This window comes from Nyctereutes procyonoides, unplaced genomic scaffold, assembly GCF_905146905.1.
Source record: "Nyctereutes procyonoides isolate TBG_1078 unplaced genomic scaffold, NYPRO_anot_genome, whole genome shotgun sequence".
Lineage (NCBI taxonomy): Eukaryota > Metazoa > Chordata > Mammalia > Carnivora > Canidae > Nyctereutes > Nyctereutes procyonoides.
This window is the reverse complement of record NW_026575146.1, coordinates 53,451,579-53,472,863: the sequence shown is the minus strand read 5'-3', so window position 1 is coordinate 53,472,863 and position 21,285 is coordinate 53,451,579. Positions and strand designations below refer to the sequence as shown.

The following is a 21,285-nucleotide window of genomic DNA, read 5'->3' as shown; positions in this document are numbered from 1 at the left end:
AATGTCTTGGTAGAAGCAGGACTGGAGGACAGAGAGAGAAATGTTTGTGCACATGTGTGAGGGGTTTTGAGAGACAATGCCAATGTGTGTTGCTTTGTGGGCTCAGGCTGCATGGTTTTCCTGGTGGTTCTGTGGGGGGTAGCAGGATCCCAGAGGGATAAAGTGTCTAGGATTTGGGACAGTGGGGAGACATCACAAATCCACCAGATCTAAAGGGCCAAACTGACTGGAACGATGGACATTTTAGCAGCTAACTGTGATAATTCTACTACATCCTGCCCCTTAACCCACATCAGGGAAGGTAAAAAGGGGTGAGCACTGGGTGTGATTTTCCTCCAGCAAATAGGGATGCACGTTCAAAATAGAAATCAGTGGAATTATAATAAAAAAAATAAAAAAGCTGATTTTCTGGCATTTGTGGTCTGGGAGCCATACCTGCTCCTCAAGCAGTGTGGTTTCCTTGCATACTAACTTAACAACCACAGACCTCATCCCCTCTGGTCTATGGTACTTGATTTGGTAGAGTAACATTTCTCCTGGAAGAAATAAATGCGCAAAGCAGTGTCATCTTCTGTATTTGCATAAAATGTCAAATAGGAAATTGATTCCATCCTGGAGCTCTGGTTTCACACATTCATCAACCGAAATAAGGGGGGAGGAAGGAAGCCAATGTAATCGCATGACCGGATGGTTTAGATGAAGAGTTAGCAAACTGTTGCCCCCAGGCCAAATCTGGCTTGCCTCCTGTTTTAGTAAATAAAGTTTTATTGGCACGCAGCCACCACCATTAGTTTATTTATTGTTGTGTTGCGGAGTCACAATGTAGACTGTGCGGCTCTCAATGCCGCCTGACCTTTTATAGAAAAGGTTTGCTGACCCCTTGGCTCAGATTACAAACTCCTGAAAGACTAGGACAGTGTCTATACATCTCCTGTTTCCTTGCAGGACCTGCCTGCAGGTGCAGAGGAAGGATTTGAGAAATTGGGTGTAATAAAATAGTCTAAGGCTGAAATAAACTTTCCTGCTTCAAGAATGACCTCCTCCATGGGCTCCTGGGAACATAATACCTTGAGTTGCAGCACTGACTTCAAGTGTTAAAGAAGGATAAGGTGCAAATCAGTCTCTAACAAGAAAGAGAATCTTGTTGTCTTGTTACTGTAGATGACCAGATGAACTGCCTGTTTTATTTTGTTTTTTAAAATATTTTATTTATTTATTCATGAGAGACACAGAGAGAGGGAGAGAGAGAGAGAGAAAGAGAGAGAGAGAGAGAGAGAGAGAGAGAGAGAGGCAGAGACACAGGCAGAGGGAGAAGCAGACTCCATGCAGGGAACCTGACAAGGGACTCGATCCCAGGTCTCTAGGATCATGCCCTGGGCTGAAGGCAGCACTAAACCGCTGAGCCACCTGGGCTGCCCAACTGCCTGCTTTATATATAATCTGGGAGCCCCTGGACTCCTACTCTGCACTGCACGGAAGGGTCCCAAAGCCTCCAATACACATGGCCTGTGTGCCTTTCTTAGGTGAGCGTTCTTCCAGGAGTGACTCTATGCAAAGGATTCACGTGAAAGTGATTTGTTAAGGCCTGCTCTGAAGAGGAACTGGGCAGAAGAAAGTGGAAGAAGCAGAGTAAGCAATGGGAGAAAAAAACAAGGTGCAATTTCAGATGAAGTCCAAGCCTTAGCCTGATCCTATGGGGATCTTTGGAGCATGAATTGCACATCACATGCAAGAAGCGACTATGCAGTCCTGAAGGCAGAGTTTTCCCACTGAAGCCAACAGTCAAGGGAACTGGGCTTTTACACCCTGTCATCCTCCCCTACTCGGCAGGCAGCAGCAGAGTACAGAGGACCTGGAGGTACAAACACTCTCAGGCACATTAGGGTCTCTGGGTGGTGAAGAGGCATCTGCTGCTCAATGGTGAAGTTCTCAGCTAAGAGCCCTTAGCACACAGAAACTGGACAGTACGGAAAAAACTTTGGTAAAGGGGAAGTGGGGGATCTGGGTAGGGGACTAACAGTATTTGCTACGTGCCAGGCTGCGTGTCTTCTCCACCAACGCTTACAGCTGATTTGGGATTATAGGCCATTTTGAATAATCCATGTCATTTCCATGATATGGGCCCTCCAGCATATAGCAGAATCTTTCTCCTCCCTTCTCTCATCCTTTTCTTTTCTTCAAAAGAAAATTATTTTAAGGGGGAAACCAAAAAAAAAAAAAAGGATCATCTTTCGTTCAGCATCTCCCTTGTTATGATTAAAAAGATAAAATGTTCAAAATTCGCTTTGAGACTGTATTACTTCTCCTATAACATCTCCAAGGGGAAATAAATCCCTGAAGTTCTCTACCCACTTGTAGAGTGGCATTTCTTTCATTTGACCCAAGTCTACAACTTTCACACTTCAATGGATCCTTAGCTCGAGTACACTGGGATTTGGGGACCCATGTTATACTTTATCCGCAGAAAGATTCATTTGGGGAGTTCACAGCCTCCAGACGTGGCTGCTTTCACCTTTTGAAGCAAAGAGCCCTCATCTTCCAGATCGGTCCTCAAATTACAGCTTTTCATCCACTCCCTTGGTAAGTCTGGCTGCCTTCTCTGGCTCAATGCACTTATGTCTTTCTTGAGAGACAGTGACCAATATCATCCTCAGTAACTCAGGCACAGATATACCACAGCTCCAGATTGGGTAAACATAGCCCTTTTGTTTTGCTTTTAATACAATTCTGGATGCTATTCAACAACACTTTGGGTTGAGTGATACACCACAGAGGTGTTTCTAGTATTCCGTTTAGAATAGTTACCTTTCTCTACCTTATGGTCAATTGCACTTGTTATTGTATTTTGGTTCACTTTTATTATCTTAATTTTTAAAATTTTTTAAAAGATTTTATTTTTAAGTGATCTCTATACCCAACATGGGGCTTAAACTCACAACCCCAGTATCAAGAGTCATATGCTCTTCTAATTTAGCCAGCCAGGCACCCAGATAATTGTTTTTTTTAAATTTTTTTAAATTTATTATTTATGATAGGCACACAGGGAGAGAGAGAGGCAGAGACACAGGCAGAGGGAGAAGCAGGCTCCATGCACCGGGAGCCCGATGTGGGATTCGATCCCGGGTCTCCAGGATCGCGCCCTGGGCCAAAGGCAGGCGCTAAACCGCTGCGCCGCCCAGGGATCCCTAATTATTGGTTTTTAATTACTACTGTCCTCTTAGACATGCTCTTAGTAAACCTTTCTGCTACTTATCTGCTGTCACACACATGAACTCTTTCTGAAGTCCTTCACTGTTGACTTAGTATTTGGCATTGCCAGAGACTTCAGTTTTTTCTCTAAATTTTACAGAATCCCATTTTATTTTTGCATGTGCTAAAGAGGATAAATTCAACCAGAGTTTTAAAGAAAACTCTACTGATTTGCTTCTCTGTGGAGGGGCACATACTTTTTTTATACCTTTTGACCCCAGTGATAAGTTAGCTCCTCATAGGTGACAAAATAGTTGTAACAGGTAGATGGGAAGCTAACTCTTCTCTCCCAAGTAAGATTTTTGGGAAATGGTTTAGAGCTTTTTTGAGAAAGTTTCCAAAATTTAAAACATATCCCATCTGCTGATGCTTTATTTTCCACGGGGTTATGTAGGACTTGCTTGGAGTATTTGTGGTAGAGTAGAAAAAACATAGGCTTTGGAGTCATGCAAACCTACAATGTACCAAAAGCACTCTGTTAAAGGCAGAGTTAAAACGGAGGCTGAAAATGGCCAGGATGGGCCAAATACTAAATTTAATTATAGGCAAGGTATCAGCCAGTCTATGGTTAAAGAAAAATGGAATACTCCAAGGTGATAATAAGAACTCATTCTTTTTTTTTTTTTTTTTTTTTAGAACTCATTCTTGTAAAAGGTAACGAATGATGATGCTTCTCTGATGCTTCTCTAGAGCCTCCTCCAAGACAGGAGAGTTCTCCAAACTATCTGGAGTGGTTCTTCTTTAGAACCTGGTTATTCTGCATCACCACACAAAGTCTCCACTTCCATCCACTGAGGGCATCAAAACAATTTACCTTCAACACAATCTTGGAAACCCGAGCAAAGGTAGCTCTAGACTGCTTATGAGACTGAGCTGTCATTAGCCCAATTTGTCCCCTTACGCTACCTGCACTCCAGTCTTTAGCTGCTTCAAAACCCAAGAATAGTTATTCCCACTTCTCTTACCTATCATCTCTATTCCTACAGTGCACGTTCCTCTGGTGAACTATCCTCCCCTGTGCTTCTGTCTTCATGTGATGTTGGGCTCTCTGCCCACTGAATTTTCCCATCATTTCTCCCTTTCCTCTCTTTCCCCAAAGACTTCTGGAATACCTTTATCATTGAACGCAAATCCTCTGCTTTCTCATACTTCTATAAGCCCAGTCTGCATTTTCTTGTCTTAACTAAATCCCATTTTGCAGAAAGACACCACTTCCCTGTAACCTTCCCAAATGAAAATTGCACATTCTTGTACCTCCACCATTGTGGTACCCATAAGTAATGTCTGTATTGTCACTGATACTTTGCCTCTTCTAACCAGTTGCTTTTCATTCTTGTACAAAAAGCCCTTTCTCCTTTGAGTGTCAGGTAATTCTGATCAAAGTCCTCCTGACCACTCCCTCTTCTGTCATTATGGACACTTTGACATCTGCAGTGACAGACACAGAAGAACCTAGCTCCAAGATGGTTGACCTCAATTCCAGCAAATCCTAGAATCCATTCTGGACCTTATCATTTCCCTAAATTGTTCTACCTCAACTCTGAATATCAATTTCCCATTCTCTGACCACAACATCTTATCATCACACCTCTCAGGATCCTTAGTTCTCAAAGTACTTGGTGCTCAGGCCAGAACTCTGGTCCTTTGATCTTTCTTCCTCCTATGTACTGACCAACATAATGCTTTTATTTTCTTCTCCTTCCATCTTAGACCTTACAATGCATAACTTTAAACCCTTGTAAGCATCTTCAAAGAACTTAGTCTCCTTTATATCTGCCATGCTGGCACAGCAACAATTCAATCTTGGATTAATCCAACAATTTGTTTTTCTTGATCTGGACTGCTGAGTCTAAACTGAGAAAACAGACAACCTAACTATGCAAGTGGGTGGCCCTAAGCCATCCTTTGATGTGTACTTAGTGACTTTCCTGAGTGGTGATTATAAAACATTACTCTTTCTCTCAAAGCCCCACTTCGTTGATCTTCTTCCCTCCCTTGCCACCTCTACACATATGCAACATTTCTCTCTCTCTCTTCCCTAGTAAATGTTTTGCCTTACTGCTCATTTACTCTTAAATCATTGTAATTTGTTTTTGCATCACTCCTGAAATGAAAATTCTCTGGCCAAAATTACCAGTGACTTCCTAAAGGTCTAGCTGAATGAAATTTTTCTAAATATTCAGCTAATTGTTGTCTTCTCTTGCTTTTGATACTGTTGATTTCTTCATTGTACTGTTCCTCTCTGGCCTTCTCTACTTGTGCTCCCTGGCAAGCTCACCCACTTGCATGGCTTTAACTGGAATTATACTCTTGATTTTCAGATCTGTATCTTCAGGCTAGCTCTTTCTACTTAGCTCCAGAAATCCACATATAAAACAGCCTTCTTTGTGGTTTTCCTGGAATTCCCATGGGAACTTAAATCTATCCAACCCCAAATGAACAAATCCACCTCTCCCCATAGTTCTTCCTTCTAGGTTCTCTATCTTGCTAAATGACATCATTCTTTGGACTGAGCCAGAAACCTTAGAGTGGCCTTCAACTTCTCCATCTTAAATCCTTATCCAACTTCCCCAGTACCATCTCCAAACAAGGTCCTTCTGTTTTGACCTTCTTAAAGTCTCATGCTGCTTATCTTCTTCATCCCAACTGCTACTGCCTTAGCTAGTGTGCTCTCACCTCTCACTTTTATATTTTTGCTAGAGGGCTCTAAATCATGTCAGGTCATGGTACTACCCAGAACATGAACTATAAGTCTTTCAAGATCTATATTCCTGTCTCTCTTCAGACCCATCTGTCCTGCTTCTGGCCTCCTGCCTCTCACCCTATAGTCAGCCATATTAAACTACCTGCTGTGCTTGGAACTGTCCATGCTGAGTCTCAGTTTGGAATGCCATTCTTCTCCTTCACACCCACTTGCTCCCATCTGCCCAGCAAATATCTGTTCATATTTCAGGTCTCAGCTTAATCTTCCCATTCTTTGCAAGGTCTCATCTGTTGTACCCTCAACTCTCACCCTAGGAAGAACCAACTACTTTTCTTTTGGGGCTCCATCTCCACATATATATTGTCAATGTCAGTTTGCCTCTCTTGGACTGTAAACTTCCTTAATGACATGATCTCTGTCATGTGCATGTCTTTACCTCAGTGTCCAGCTTATAGTAGGATCAAAATAGATATCTGCACAGAATGAAGAATGAATGGATTAAAAATGGAGCCCAACCTGTGAGCAAAGACTAAATGAATATTGTAAGAGTGGAACAAATGTTGATCACTTTAGCATACTGAATCATCACAAAGGCTTGTCTGCAGATAGCTCTGCTGTTTGTAAACTCACTAAGTCTCAGTTTGCATTAGCAAACGAGTTGGGTGGGTATTCTCTAGAATGTAAGCTGACTTTCAGGGACAGAAAAAGGGGGGTGGTGCCTTCTACTGGCTTGCTTCCTTAGCAATCTGTGAAAACAAAACCCAGCAAAACAATTCCCCCTTTTCCCAAAAGTTGGCACTGGCTCAAGTTTTTCTTTTCCAAAATACTTTCTTTGGTCAGGCAACACTCCCTACACTATAGCTGTTAGGCATTAGTGTGCTCTGAATCCATTAGAGAAGGTCAGTCCTGAATACCAAACAGATGCAGAGCTCCAAGTTTCCAGAACTGGAGTCCAAGAATCGAAATGCATAACAATAGCCATCTTCTCTGTTCATGTTGTTCTCAGCTTTGCCATAGCAGGCATATTTTAGAGACCAGACTTGAGCTGTCCTAACTTCCACACATGAAGGGGGAACAAATAATTTGAGACAGAAGAGTAATACAAGGGAACGTTTTAGCTTTACACGTACATACATGCTCCTTGTTTCCTGATGAAAACACTTTGAATCCAGTCAATATCACGGAGACACCAACGGTACACAAGAGTAAGGTTTTTTTGTTTTTTGTTTTAATAGCAAAACTTGTACTAAATAAATAGATAGATAAAAAGTAAATCAAGTAAACCAAACCACAACAAAAATAAACCCTCTTACTCCAGATTACCTATTAATTTCAGATGGAAAGCCCTAGGCAGTAAGAGAAAAAAGAATGACCCATGCATTAAGTAGACTTGGATAGTTAATTTGGGCCAAGGGAAAAAGCCAAATAATATTAAATTGTTATGGTAGAAAGTAAGTTTTGGACGTTCTGCTTTCACATTAGTACCCAAACTTGTAAAAATACTCAGAGCAGCAGAAAGGAGAACTAAATTTAGACCTTGATTTAATACATTCAAGAGCATGATTCATTTTCCCCCTGCCCTGGTATAGCCTGGGTAATCTGCATGGATGGCAGGCAACACAAGGATGCCCTGTGCATAAAGGGGAGTCTCATTCATTCAGAGGCTCAAGGAAGCTAGAGACACCCCATCTTCTCTGCCAACAAAGGAGCATTTCTAGGTACCTCACACACCCTGGAACCAGATATCTTTTTTTTAAATTTTTATTTATTTATGATAGGCACACAGTGAGAGAGAGAGAGGCAGAGACACAGGCAGAGGGAGAAGCAGGCTCCATGCACCGGGAGCCTGACGTGGGATTCGATCCCGGGTCTCCAGGATCACGCCCTGGGCCAAAGGCAGGCGCCAAACCGCTGCGCCACCCAGGGATCCCTGGAACCAGATTTCTTAACTGGCAAGAGTCCCTCTAATTTTAGCTTTGCCCTGGCCTTGGCATGAATGTGCTGGAAATTTATTCTGTTGCTCGTTTTCTATAAGTGGTTTTTTCCCCCCCTCAAGCTCCAGTGGGATCCTGACCAGCTCTCAGATGCCATGCAACAGGGGTCACCTTAATGAGACACTTAAAAAGGATGTCATCGTTTGGTAGCAATGCATTTAGCAAGCTGGGGCCCAAGTCACCAAACGGTAGCCCATATATTGGGTTTTAGAGAGCTGCTGTTATATATAAGTTAAACATCAACCCAACGATGACGGCAAGGTCATTTCTTATTAGTTCATCAAAGGGCTAGGCAAAACATCCAGGCAGAGCAGACCATCATCCTCCCCAGTTTCATTATCCACTGCTGCCAATCACCATCTCGCATTCACGTCTGCTCCGGACACAAAGCAAATATTTTAGCCACTACAAATAATTGAGATTAATGCCAGACTATCATTTGTGTTAATCTAACCTAGTTTAGAAATGAAAACCACCTAAATTATTTTGTGATTTTACAGTCACTCCATTCTTTATTTCTTTAGCTTTCAGTCTTTAAGCACATTTGGAAAGTAACCTCAGAAGTCTCATTCCAGCTTTTTTGGCCTTACTGAAAGTCGCTGGGCTTAGGACAAGCTACAAGAAAAAAATGGAACGTATATTAAAAAAAAAATCTGTAGTTCAGGAACATGGTCTCCTGGAAGCGAGGGCATTAAAGCTGTCCTCCCTTCTGAGGTATTAGACTGATGTAAATAACCCACCCATTGGGCCCCATTATACATCCACGTACATTCATCCCAAGAAAGATTATTTCCCCAACCATGAAATGGGTTCAGCAATTTTGCAGTTCAACACACAAAGAGTTCAATACAGAGCACGTGCATCACATTAGAAATGAGTTGCTCTGAGAAGGTGTGTGAGAATGAGCAGCATTGGAGAGGCCCGCATTGGGACACATCCACAGGATGGGCCTGGTGGACCCTGGGGAGGGCTGTGGGTCCAGGTGGATATGAGATCCGTTCAGCCTGAACACATGCTTCACAAACCAGCCTGGACATGGCACAGAAAAGAGGCAAGACACCGTAGGGCAGCATCAATGATTTGTACCTTTCTCAAATAGCTTGGTTCTTGGGTCTCCTGGGCAGTTCTGAATGGCAAGATGGGGCAGTCACTCTGCCCCTTGGGCTTGTCCAGTGCCACAACATGAAAATCAAATTATGTTGAAGATAGGGATGTTTGATGACTTTGACCAAATGCAACGGCAGGTTTGGGGGCAGCCTCATAAGAGGCTTTTCCATTTGAGAAAGGACAAATGCTCTTTAGCACTCTAAACAGCAAACTGGCTGATTTAGCTTAGAACAGTGGCTACCATCGCAGCCAATTTCAGAATGTCAAGAAGGAAGGTAAGAGCAGGGGAAGGGTGTCATGAAGGTTGCATCCATCCGAGGCTGGGTCAGTTATATATTGAGATTTGGGGAAGAAATTTATTCTCACACACGTAGAGCACCACGGGTCTAATGAACAAGAAGGGACATCTATTTTCATACTTCACTCACACAAAACACCTCTCTCCCATCTCTGGGGGTAGGGGTGGGGTTCCAGTTCTAAACTACAATCAGCCCTTCTTTTGAAATAACAATAATAAATCTTCTTTGTTCAGCCAGATGGTGGTGTCTGTTGCACTAGGTTGGGCTCATAGTACAACATCAATAAATGGCCACTAGTAGAGGGACAGACAATGCCGTTTGTAAAACATGCCTACACGTCCTGCCTTCTCCCCTCCCAAAAAGTCGTACTGTCAAAACGCCCATGGGGGCTTGATCTCATTTTGGGAAAGAAAGGAAAACTTAAACAAGGCAAAATAATGTAATGTGGAAAGTAATTTCTGTGGGGGCCGGGGAGTATACATTTAATCTTTGAGAAGAATGATGGTAGATGGGCTTTTAGTTGTTTTGCTTTAGGGACCATTTGAAAGGAGGATTCCCCACAGGGTTTTCCCCAGGCTCTGGAAAGCTGTCTTGATGAAGGCGGCACATTGCCAACCAAAGTTATCATGACTAGGAGATGGAGTCAGAATGCCTCCTCAGTGAGCATGGCCAAGTCTCCTGAAATGAATATTGTTCCAATTAGGTGTCCATAAAGCCTTCTTGCCTCAGATAACTCCTTTTAAGAAGGTATTTGCTCAAAATCCATCACAGGAGGGAAAATGACATATTACTGTGTCCTGCTGCCTGTGTACACATGTTCCTCACAGGCCCAGAGGGCTCATACTCTTTGATGCTTGCTCCTTATTTACTTGGTGTCCGTTCTACCTGAGATTGGCGGAGGGGTAGGGGTGGGGGTTTGCTGACTGGTGTCTGCTCCTGCTCTTAACAAACTATATTACCTGGTTATGTAACCCCGATCCATGTCCACAGTCCAGAGCTCAGATGGCTGGCGTGTCAGCAGAAAATGTTTCAAAAATGTTAATTCGACAATGTTGGAGGGATGTTATTTCTAGAGCTAAACTCCTTAGGGAAAATGAGAAATCCTTGCTTCAGGGATTTAGCTCTTCCATACTGGAAGATACTTCTTTCCTGATGCTTTCTTCCCAAATAATTTCTCAATGTCTGCTATGCCCTGACATTTGGTCTAAATAAAATGCTGGAACAGACTCCTAGGATACAACTACCTCCAAACTCTGTATAAGAGGGTCTTTATTATAGAGAATCAGCATCTATTAGGGCATGAAACACTGGGGGCCTGCTGGCGCTTGCTCTTCACACTGAATCATTTCATGATATAGATACTTTTTTTTTCTGGCATTTACAGCAAGCAACTCAGTTTATAACCTAAGGCATTTTCCATACTTCCAGACAGTGAATACTAGGTCCTTTTGAGTCTCAATAGCACATAATTTAAGACAGTGGGAAAAGGAGTTGGAGAATAGTTTCCACTGCAAGGAAAACACCATGCAGATGTTTGCCCTCTTGAATTCTGATGGCAAAATAGAGAATTGTTTACTTGTTCTGAAGTCAAACCCAAGGAATTTAGTTTTTACTGGCTGGGGGTTGGGGGCTGGGGTAGGGGTGGGGAGTCATGACATAATATATTAATGATATTGAAATATTCAACACATGGATTTTGAATCCCCAAATAATTTAGATCTTTTTATATGGTTCTTGATCAGATTTGGTATATCAAATGTCGATTTGTGTCACAGAAAGGACATACCTGGAGAAAGACTACTTCGTGAAAATTGTATATTCACCTTCTGTAATTGTTTTTTTTTCCCTCCAAGATACCAAGCTAGGAATCGGTCCTCTATCTTGAGCCATTTATTGAGAACAAACAAATGAACTCAGAAAAGACATGACCCAATTGAAGTTCAATACCTGACTTTGGTGTATGAGAATCATAAACTTGCTTACGGTCAATCTGGTCTGCAAACACTTCCCCATAAATCATCCAATAGGGCATGTAGAAGATGTTCTTGGCCAATTTCCATGATGGCTCTTCATTGGGAAAGAGAATGGCTTGCCTGGCGACCCCAAAACTCATCAGTACCACCAGCATGATGATGACAAAGTACATCATGTCTATCATCTGGAAGGTTGGGGAAACAGAGGGAGAAACAAAAGAAAATCCATATGACTGAATGTTCCTATGACAGCAACATTGATGGAAACCTTTGTAGGAGGTTCACTTTTAATACTGCTGTTAAGGGATATATACATAGATAGCTGTGTAAGAAAGTAAGAAAGAGAAACACTTGGTCTATTGCAGCAATGTCCACAGATGCTTATCAGTAACTCAAAAATCATTTTTACAAAAGCACACAGAGAATAGAACCTCCTCATTTTTTTTCACTGTTGTCTGTGTCACGTAGTCAAGACTAGGCATGGGAGTCACATGAAGCTTGGGTCTCTGTAAGTTCAGTACTAGCTTTGTCTCTCTTCCTGGGAAGGGCAAATGTCCTCCTTGGGTCTCTTTCTTCTTAGCAAAATTGAAATTGGGATAATCAGACCATCTTAAGAACTACTGCAATGCTGTAAATTCCCTAAGTTTGAAAGGCTAATGAAGCAGTGGAACACTCAAGGAAATAATCATTTGCAAACAAAGCTAGGACAACCCAAATATCCATCATATACCTTCTTACTCTTGTGCCCCTACCTCATTGTCTGGTATTCTATCACAAACCAGTCCCTCAGAAGACCATTCTTTCTGTATTTAATTCTCTCACAGTATATCCTATCAGTTATGAAGGGTGTTTTTTAGGCAATAGAATCAGGTTGCCTAATGGCCCATTTCTGTGTCTGCTGTTGAAAAGTTGGATTTTCATCTTGACATGTTTATAAAATTCTCTTGACTGCATTTGAGCACAATGTTATCTCTTGTTCCTCTTGATTCCTTTCTTTTTTGCTTGTTTTCATGATACATATTATCTGTGATCTGTTTCTCATATGCCAAATTACTTTCCTTTTATCACCAAAAATAGATGGGGAAGTAATAACTATTATTTTGCCTGGCCAGAACCCATTGCCTCCTTCTTTTAGAAGCAGTTCCCACCCATTCTGGCCACAAAGATAGGTGTCTTTTCCAGGCTAGGTTAATCATGCTACCTCACTCTCTGGCAACAGTGATAGGAGGTAGGCATGTGACACAAGATGGGCCAACCAGAGTCCTTTCTTTGGAGTTTTTTCAACTGAAGCTGGGAGAGAGAAGCTCCCTTTCTTTCTCCATAATGATATGAATTCAGAGTGTCTGAGGCCGAGTCTCTCACTAGTGAAACTGATCAGGAGTGAATGAAGCAGATATTCCAGACACAGAGAGAGTATGTCCTGACAATGGTTGAAGGCCTGATTGCCATAGCCGTTAAGGGCAGTTTCAACATGCCCTGCTTTAAGTCAATATATCCCTCCCAGGCTTACGCTAGTTGGGAGACTGGTTTCTATCCCTCACATCAAATCATCTAATACAAAAGACGACCTTCTCTTGCGTATCAAACTTCCTGAAGGGATACCCATCCACAAACAAACACTAATGATAATTTTATCAATGATAATAAAGGCTTTAAATCTGCTTTAAAATTTTATTTTAAAAGAATATATTCCATGGTGTCTGTTATTAGAATTTAAACACTATAACTTTCCTGTTTGCCTTAGGACACTGGGGGCTCAATATATTTTAGGTCAGTTAGTCAATCAACCATCAAGGCAACTTCCAAATCCATCTGTCAAGTATCATTTGACTTTAAGACTAAATAAGAATCTCTCAAAACTTGATGTTCATTCATATTTATTTAGTGTTTTAAAAAAACATATGCTACTGAATTGGTTATTCTTTTTATAGCTGAGTGGCCTCAGAACTCTCTTAAAAGTGAACAAGCCAACTGTGTTGAAACAGTTTTATAGGAACATAGGCCTGTTGCTCATCCTCTATTTTGTAAAATTCTTTCATCTTTTATTTACAAGAAGTTCTATCAATGAAAAAACACTAATGGGTCCTTCATGTGTATTCAGATTGATTAAAAGGTGGGTGGGGAGAAGAAGGTGTGTACCCTGATTTAAGAGCCAGTCTGACCCAAGAAAACTCAGCCAGTACACATGACAACTGTTCTAATCTAATTTCTCAGGACTATTTTCATTCAGATTAAGTCTGCTCTCTACCTGAAGACTCAAAACCACCAAAGACAAAAGACATTCTTCTCACTCAACTATGTAGATTTCAAAACAGTCTTCCATATAAATACTGAAATCTGGTAGAGTGCAGAAACAGAGCATTAGTAAAAACTAAGGCTGGGGACCTCTGTTTTTATAGCTAAATTGTTCAGTTGGTTCAATATGAAGAGAGTGGATTTTGTCTCACTCTTCTAAATATGCGTTGGTTGCATCCTGTATGGGTGTTAGACTACCAGACTACCTGAGTTTTCATCTTGGCTCTGCTAGTAAAAATAGCCTAAGGGGTCACATGCAAGTTGCTTAATCTTGTTTTTCTTCTCATTTTCAAAATGGGGATAATAAAGATAAAAATGATACATACTAATTTTGTAAGGACTAAGTGTGATAACACGTGAAGCAATGTGGGTAGTTCTCTGTAGTATTAATGTATTGTTATTATTAGCATTGGATGATCAAGCTGTGAAGTCAGAGCTGGAATCCTGCCTCTGTTCTTTGCCCAGTTTGTTTATTCAATTGACAAATGAATGAAGATACTAAAAGCCATTTTGTGGGGTTGTAGTGATGATGACATGTTTGACATAGTATTTGGCACAGAGTAAATTATAGCTATTATTATTGTTGTTTTTATTTTGCATTATATAAGTGAGCTTAGTACTAAGCTTGGAGAATTGCATTGAGAAGTGGAATATGAGGGAAAGGGTTCAGGATTCCACAGTGATCCCAGATTGTAAGTTCAGTTGGGATCATACTTGATCAGTATTGCATCCAGTTATCTTAGCAGATGTCTATCCCTAGACCACAGGGCACAGTGAGTTACTTGGCTGTTTAATACTGAATAGGGGCTAATGTTGAGGGGCTTTCAGAATATTTTGCTAAGCTTCCTGCTTGGCAGTCCATTTGGCTCACTGATAAATTCAATAGGCATATTTTACCTACCTTCTGGATCAGTGACTCAATTATCAAACTAAGTATCTTAAAAGCTCCATGAAAGAGAATAAAGCCACCAAATACACTCATTTTCTTATTCTTGACTGATCAGTGAAGTCATTCATAAGTTAGAAGGTAGAGAAAATGTAGTACATCTCTCTTGCTCACTCCAAAGTAAGGTTTCATTCAAATAAAATCTGGGGATAATTATGCCATTATTAAAATGATAGACATGGATTTTACAATAAGCTTGCCGTTTTAGTGTGACTTCAGATATTTCAAGTATTTCAATGCCACCTAACCTTTTTAAAGTAATATATTTGGCTGGTTTGAGACTTCAGATCTTATTTATTGAAACAGAACAAGGTAACCAATCAATTAGAAAAAAACAAGCCATCAGATTATGTAATTGTCTACTGTGGCAGTTTTCAACAGAGGGCAATTGTGTCCACAGGGGACATATGGCAATGTCTGGAGATGTTTTTGTTGTCATAAGAGTGTGTGTGTACTTGTGTGTGAGCACCTACTCTACTGGCATTAGTGGATAGAAGCCAGGGATGCTGCTAAACATCCTATGATGGACAAAATGGTCCTCCCAACAAAGAATTATCTAATCTGAAAATCAACAGGGTCCAGGTCGAGAAAACTTGGTTAATTTTGCAGCTGCTATAATTCTTCACTTTCATTTGGTTCATTTGAGAATACATTTGGAAATCTTGTGAAAGCTTGTCCTCTCTGTCCAGGAAATTCATACGTCCACGTATTTTTTATACATAAATTGGGTGGAGGGTCCACCAATTCTTTCTCCTAAATCTCTCCCAAAGACTCTAAGTTGAGAGTCTCTGCTTCTAGACATACGAATCTTTACCACAATCTCAAATTCATTACTAAAATACAAAGAAGATTATATAACAGGCTGTGCAACAGAGTCAGATACACATTTTATATCTAGTCAAAAACCCCAATTGAACTGGGATTCAGTTTTGGGTAAATAAATCAAGCTTGTTGAATTCAAGTTTCCCTCTCTAGACTGGGTTTGCTGGTATTTCCCCTAAATAATGTCGGTGTTATAAATCTCAAGCTTTTGTACAAAAGATTTAAGAATAGAGCTGACCAACCGTGCTCACCAATTCTTCCGCTCTCCTTTTCTTTGTACTTTAACAAACATAAATATAACAGACACAATTTATCAACTACTTACTAGGATCCAGATACTATTAGTTATTTAGAAACTGTTATTTCTAATCATCCCAACAACCTTGCAAGATATAACCTTGCATTTATTATAATTACTTTAAATGAGTAAACTGAGTCTTAAAGATGGTTAAATAAATTACTTAAAGCCTCACAACCCTTCCCTTTTTGATTCAAATTCTCCTCTTTGCATGTGTTTGTCAGTGTTTTTGTAGGAACAGTCTTGGTTATTTAAGATTCATTTCAATAGAGTTACATATGTGCATATATAATAATAATAATAATAATAATAATAATAATAATAATAATAATAATAAAATACTGATTGGCTGACCAAAAGTTCAGCAGCAATAATGTATATAGTAAAACTTGAGTGAGAATGATAAAGGACATCTATTGACTAATTGCTGGGTTTTCAGCAGCTCACAAGTGGGAGTGGAGGTTATTAGCATAGAGGTTTCTCAGTAACAGGTGTTTACCATGGTAGGATGAACATATTTGGCTTTTCCACATATGTCCTGTAAAGGTGAAGTAAGGGACACTTAGAAAACTGGAGTAACTGATAAAAAGCACCCAGGTTCTGGGCTTCTGGTTCTAATTCCTCTAGTGAGTCTGGAGCAGAGGCTGATTTGCTCCTGCATACCTCAGTTCACACCAGGGCTGTCCCTCTAGGGCTGGATCTTTAATGGAGAGAGTCTGGAAACTAGTGTGGCCAAGGAGTGCCTGAGCAAGTCTACAGCTACTTGTGGGAACGCATATTGGTTTGCCACTTGAGATTCTTTTTTAAAGAATGCGATAAGTAAGTGTATCATTCTGGAATCCAGTTTTTAACTCATCATTTCCCAGTAGTGTAACAAAATACATGGATATATGGATAGAACTTATGGGCCGACTCAAATTCAACCTAACAACTCAGCTAAAATAGATTATATTTTCTTCCTTTTGTGTAGGGAAAGGCATTTTTCAAGCACTTTATTAAAAAAAAAAAAGAAGAAGAAGAAATGTTAAAAATCGAAAAAAAATCTGTTAAAAACTTGGAGTGGATACCACACGTCCTCCAAGATCCAGCTAAAATGTAATCGCCACATGAAGCCTTCCCTGACCTACATTGTCTTTTCTATTCTCCTTTATATTTTATTTGCATCTCTACCACAGCATTCTCATACTGTATGGCAATTACTTCTCTTCCTCTCATCTCTGATCTCACAGAATGAGTTCCTTTATATACACAACTCCTACTCCAGTGCTTAACACAAAATAGATGATCTGTGTATGTTTTTCAGTAAGTAAATGGGTGAGTGATGGTTAATTTTCCCGTGATGTATATGGATGTAGTCAAACTCCCAAACACTCAAAAGGAATGAAAAAATAAAACATCCCCAGGGCCATCTCGGACCATCACAGCGGGCCCAAATGAATTATTTTCCTCTTCCTAGAATTGCTACTCCTCCTCTGCAAATTTATAACATGGAATCAGAGGACCCTGCTTACCATTTTTCCAATCATCATTACATATGGGCCCAAATACTTGTTCACGCCGAAGATGTCTAGTAGACGGATGTACCAATAAATGATGTTCACACAATAGATGACCCTCCCATCGCTCCTGAAGGGCTGGTCTTGAAGACGAAGGATCATTCCAACAGAGAACAAAAGGATGGCTATTAGGTCTGTGACATTCCAGTATTCCTGCAGCCACACCTTCACTTTCTGTAGCAACTTCCCTGGTTCTGACATCAGAATCTAAAAGGCAGGAAAGAGAGTGGGGTTAGGTCTGATTTCAGTCTATGTTTTTGGTCTAGTTGGAAAATGCTTCGGCCTGTTAGTTGACATGAGTAGCTTGTTTTGTTTACTTGTGTCCACTTGAATACTTGCATGCTGTGAATATACAACTGAGCTAAATTTAGGCCAGGCAGATACAAACATTCCAGAAGCAAATGTAAGCAATAAGTTTGATCCTTTGGGTTGCTTTACAATCCTAAGACATGCATTTGGGCTTTGCTATAAAATTACTGATTCCTAATGCACTGTAAATCTCTGAAGTTCTGCTCCATTTCAATGCCACCATATTGAGTTACTCAGATCCACAGGGAGGACAACTTCAGTCTTCTCTTCACATCCACATAATTGCATCAATATCACCTCTATTTCTAAATACAATGTGATCCAACCACTTCTCACCACTACCCACTGCTGCCACTCTATTCTAAGTCCTATCACATCAACCAGATGATTGCAACATCCTTCTAACTGGTATCCCTGCCATCACCGCTGCCCACCCTTCCTCAATCCATTCTCTGAGTAGCACACAGAATGATCTTTAAAAACTTAAGCCATGATCTGGGTGGTGACTACACAGTTATATGGGTTGACAGAAACTCATCAAGCTGGACCCTTATGAGTTGTTCATTTTCTTACCGGTAAATTATACCACAATCTAAAAAAGCGAGAGACTTGAGAGATGCGTGAACAACAATAATGACAACAAAAACGAAAGTAAATTGTGATGAGTGAATATTTAAATCTCTTGACAGCTTCCAAAACAAATAGAGAAAAATCCAAACTCCTTCCGGTGGCCTCATTTCCCATCCCACCATATTCTTGCCATTCCACACCTCCAGACACAGTCATGTTGTCTGCAGCATAACAAGTCCATTCTAAGCTCAGGATATTTGCACCTGTTCCTTCTGTTGGGCATTTTCTTCTCCCAGATTTTTACACGTTTGGCTCCTCCTCATCCTCAAGGTCTCTGCTCTAATTTCTCCTCCTTAGGAAGACCTTCTTTAACCATCCTACCTGCAGGGGGGCCTCCATACCCGCAAGTCAGTCACTAATATATTACCCTCTCTTATGCTTTAAAGAGTTTATCACAACATGAAATTAGTAAATATGTTGTATGTGTCTGTTTACCTGTCATCTCCCCTAGACTGTAAACTCTGAGGGCAGACCCTTTGTTCCCTAGGGCCTGTTTACATAATAGATTCTCAATAAATGTTTGTTGACTTATTGCTACATAGACACCTACCTCACAGCAATCCTCCCCTCCCTCCTATATGTTAGCGACTGGGTGGGGCTCTGACTGACCTTAAATCCAGAAGGACTTTTCTGCTGCCACACATGGGCTCTATGAAATGCACAGTCGGATAGTGGGAGTTGCCACCCATCCCACACCACAGCTTGCACTGGATGTGAGGAGCCAGGGAGGCAGGCCTAGTGAGGCTGTATAGCAAGGCTACCTTCATGCATCCCCTGTGTTTATTCAGAGACTTCCTTCTTTTTGAGACATCACCAGCCCTGCTTTCCGGACTCAGGATCTCCTCTCAAAGAGGAGGAAAGCAAAGACGGGGACAGGTCTGATCTGCAGCTATTTATTCGAATCCTCATGTCCCCTGTCATGGCTTACCTTGGCCTCAAACGTTAAGGAAGGGAGGTCTTGGTAAGTCAGGACGAGGACTTGGGAGCGGTGCGCCAGATACCAGAGCCAGCTGGTAGTCCTTTCTCCTCTGCAGTGCTACATCCCTAAACCCTAGGCCAGGGCTTCTTAAACTCAAGCACGCCTCAGAATCACCTGGAGGGCTGGCGCCAGCACAGATGGCTACTGCGTCCTACGCCTGGAGTTTCTGCTCCCTCCCGTGTGCCTGGTATGGGGCTCGGGGGTTTGCATTTCTCACACGTTCCGCAGGGCAAGCTGGTGACAGCAGGTGGAGAACCACTGTCCTACCCATCCGGGGTTCCTGCACTGCCGTCGTCCTGGTGGCTTCTCACGGGGCTCCCTGGTAACTAGGAAAACTTCCTAGTGTGTGGGCTGAGGGGGGTGGGGGTGGGAAGGGAAATGCCTTGGAGGTTTCCTAACCCTGTGTCCACATTTTCCTGCAACCGGTCAACACAGAGGTTGACAGCATCATTTTTTAGACAGTGGAAACAGTTTTGGGAAGGCTCAACATAAAAATAAAAAAAAGAGAGATCAAGGCTTGAGCGGCGGCGGGGAAGGAGCGCAGAGACCCAGGCGCTGAAAGTTCTCCAACAGGCCCTGAGGGGGCGTGGCCGCGAGGGGGCGTGGCCGCGAGGGGGCGTGGCCGCGAGGGGGCGTGGCCGCAGGCTGCGGGCCGGGGCCTCGCGGGGCTGCGGGGGGAGGGGAGGGGAGGGCAGGGGAGGGGCGGGAGGACGCCCGCCCACGCGCGCCGTAAACAGTCCCGGGCCCCGGAGGGATCCCCGCGCCTTGTTTTGGTGACTGCGCGCGGAAGTATGTGGTGCCGGGAATGGGAGGGCCGCCTGTGAAACCACAAAGCCCTGCTTGTGCGTCGCAAGGCCGGGGAGCCTGCAGACTTTTCCGTGTTTCCGGGATGTTGCGAGCCCGCGCGCTGCGGGAGACGCGGAGGCGGGACCCGTGGGGTCCTCCCTCGGGCCCTGGGCGGGCGGCGGAGCATCTCTGACGGGTCCAGGGACCCGGGGCCAGGGTTGCGGTGAAGTGGGGTGGGGTGGAGGCGGGGGAGGCTGCAGCGCCAGGCCCGGGAGGGCGAGGTCGGATAGGAAGGTGGTCGGCGCCTCCCTGCGCCCGGGGGGGGGGGGGGGGGCTCCTCCTCCTCCGCCGGACTCCGGGATGACCCCCTGCTGACCCAACCCTGCAGGGCCCTGCCCGGTCCACGGTTACATGCCGCCTCAGGAGAAATGGATATCCAGGCCGGGAGGTTCCTGGCTGCCCGCCTGCTTGGCAGCCTCTTCCAGAACAGTCCGTGGAGTACAGACTGCTCCCTGTCTTCTTCCAGTCTGGTCCCTGGAGGGATTCCAGCCTCCCTGCCCAAGTCTTTCCCTTTTCTGCTTATCATGGGGAAGGATTATGCATCAGGGCGTTAAATCGCGGGAGAGGAGCTGGCGCTTAGCAGCAGCAGAGGAGCCCTAGCAGTAGCGGGCCTCCGTTCTCAGGGCGCTACACAAAAGACCACAGCAAATCTATTACAGAGTTTTCACTTCGCAGATGGGAAATGCACAGCCCTGGTCAGCGAGGAGAAGGCATTGTGGATAGGAAGACCTGAGAGTAGACCACTAGTTAGAACAAGGCCGGGCAACGCATCCATTAAAAAAAAAAAAATCCAGACTCATAAAATGGGACTAAGTGTACACACCTCCAAACTCTCAGGATGACGGCATCCCAATTAGAATTTCAGTATCCCCAGAGCAGTTTAAAAACCCTAAACGGCTCTAAACATATTTAAGAGATTTTTTAAAAGGATCCCAATATAATGGCATCTAATAGATACTGCGTCCTTTTGTCTGGAAGAGAACATTGTAGAGCTAAAACCTAAGATACTCTAAGGGTCTTTTAACCTGTCTGCCTTGGTAATGAAGACAAGGGTGAATTTGTGTATTTGTAGGAATCCTTTTTCCTGTGGAGCCTAATATATTTTCCCACTCACTGACTGTTCCGGAATTCCTGAGGGTGCAGTGGACTTGACAGAGAGTGATTCTTCCAGAAAAGACCTTGCCTGCTGACTGGAGTTCCAGGGGGAAATGCAGAAGAATCATCATCACACGGCACGAGCCAGCCTGCCCTCCAGCCTAGGGAATGGGAGTTTGCGGA

General features: G+C 42.7%; 1 protein-coding gene across 2 annotated transcripts in view; it reads right to left on the bottom strand.

Moving 5' to 3' along the window:
• TRPM3 (transient receptor potential cation channel subfamily M member 3) overlaps window positions 1-21,285 on the bottom strand; it is a 501,163-nt gene that overhangs the window by 43,254 nt on the left and 436,624 nt on the right. For both annotated transcript variants that reach the window (XM_055310391.1, XM_055310392.1), the window contains 2 exons: window positions 17,199-17,450; window positions 11,337-11,511 (listed from right to left, as the gene is read on the bottom strand). In XM_055310391.1, coding sequence (XP_055166366.1) covers window positions 11,337-11,511; window positions 17,199-17,450 — 427 coding nt within the window. The remainder of the gene's footprint in view (window positions 1-11,336; window positions 11,512-17,198; window positions 17,451-21,285) is intronic.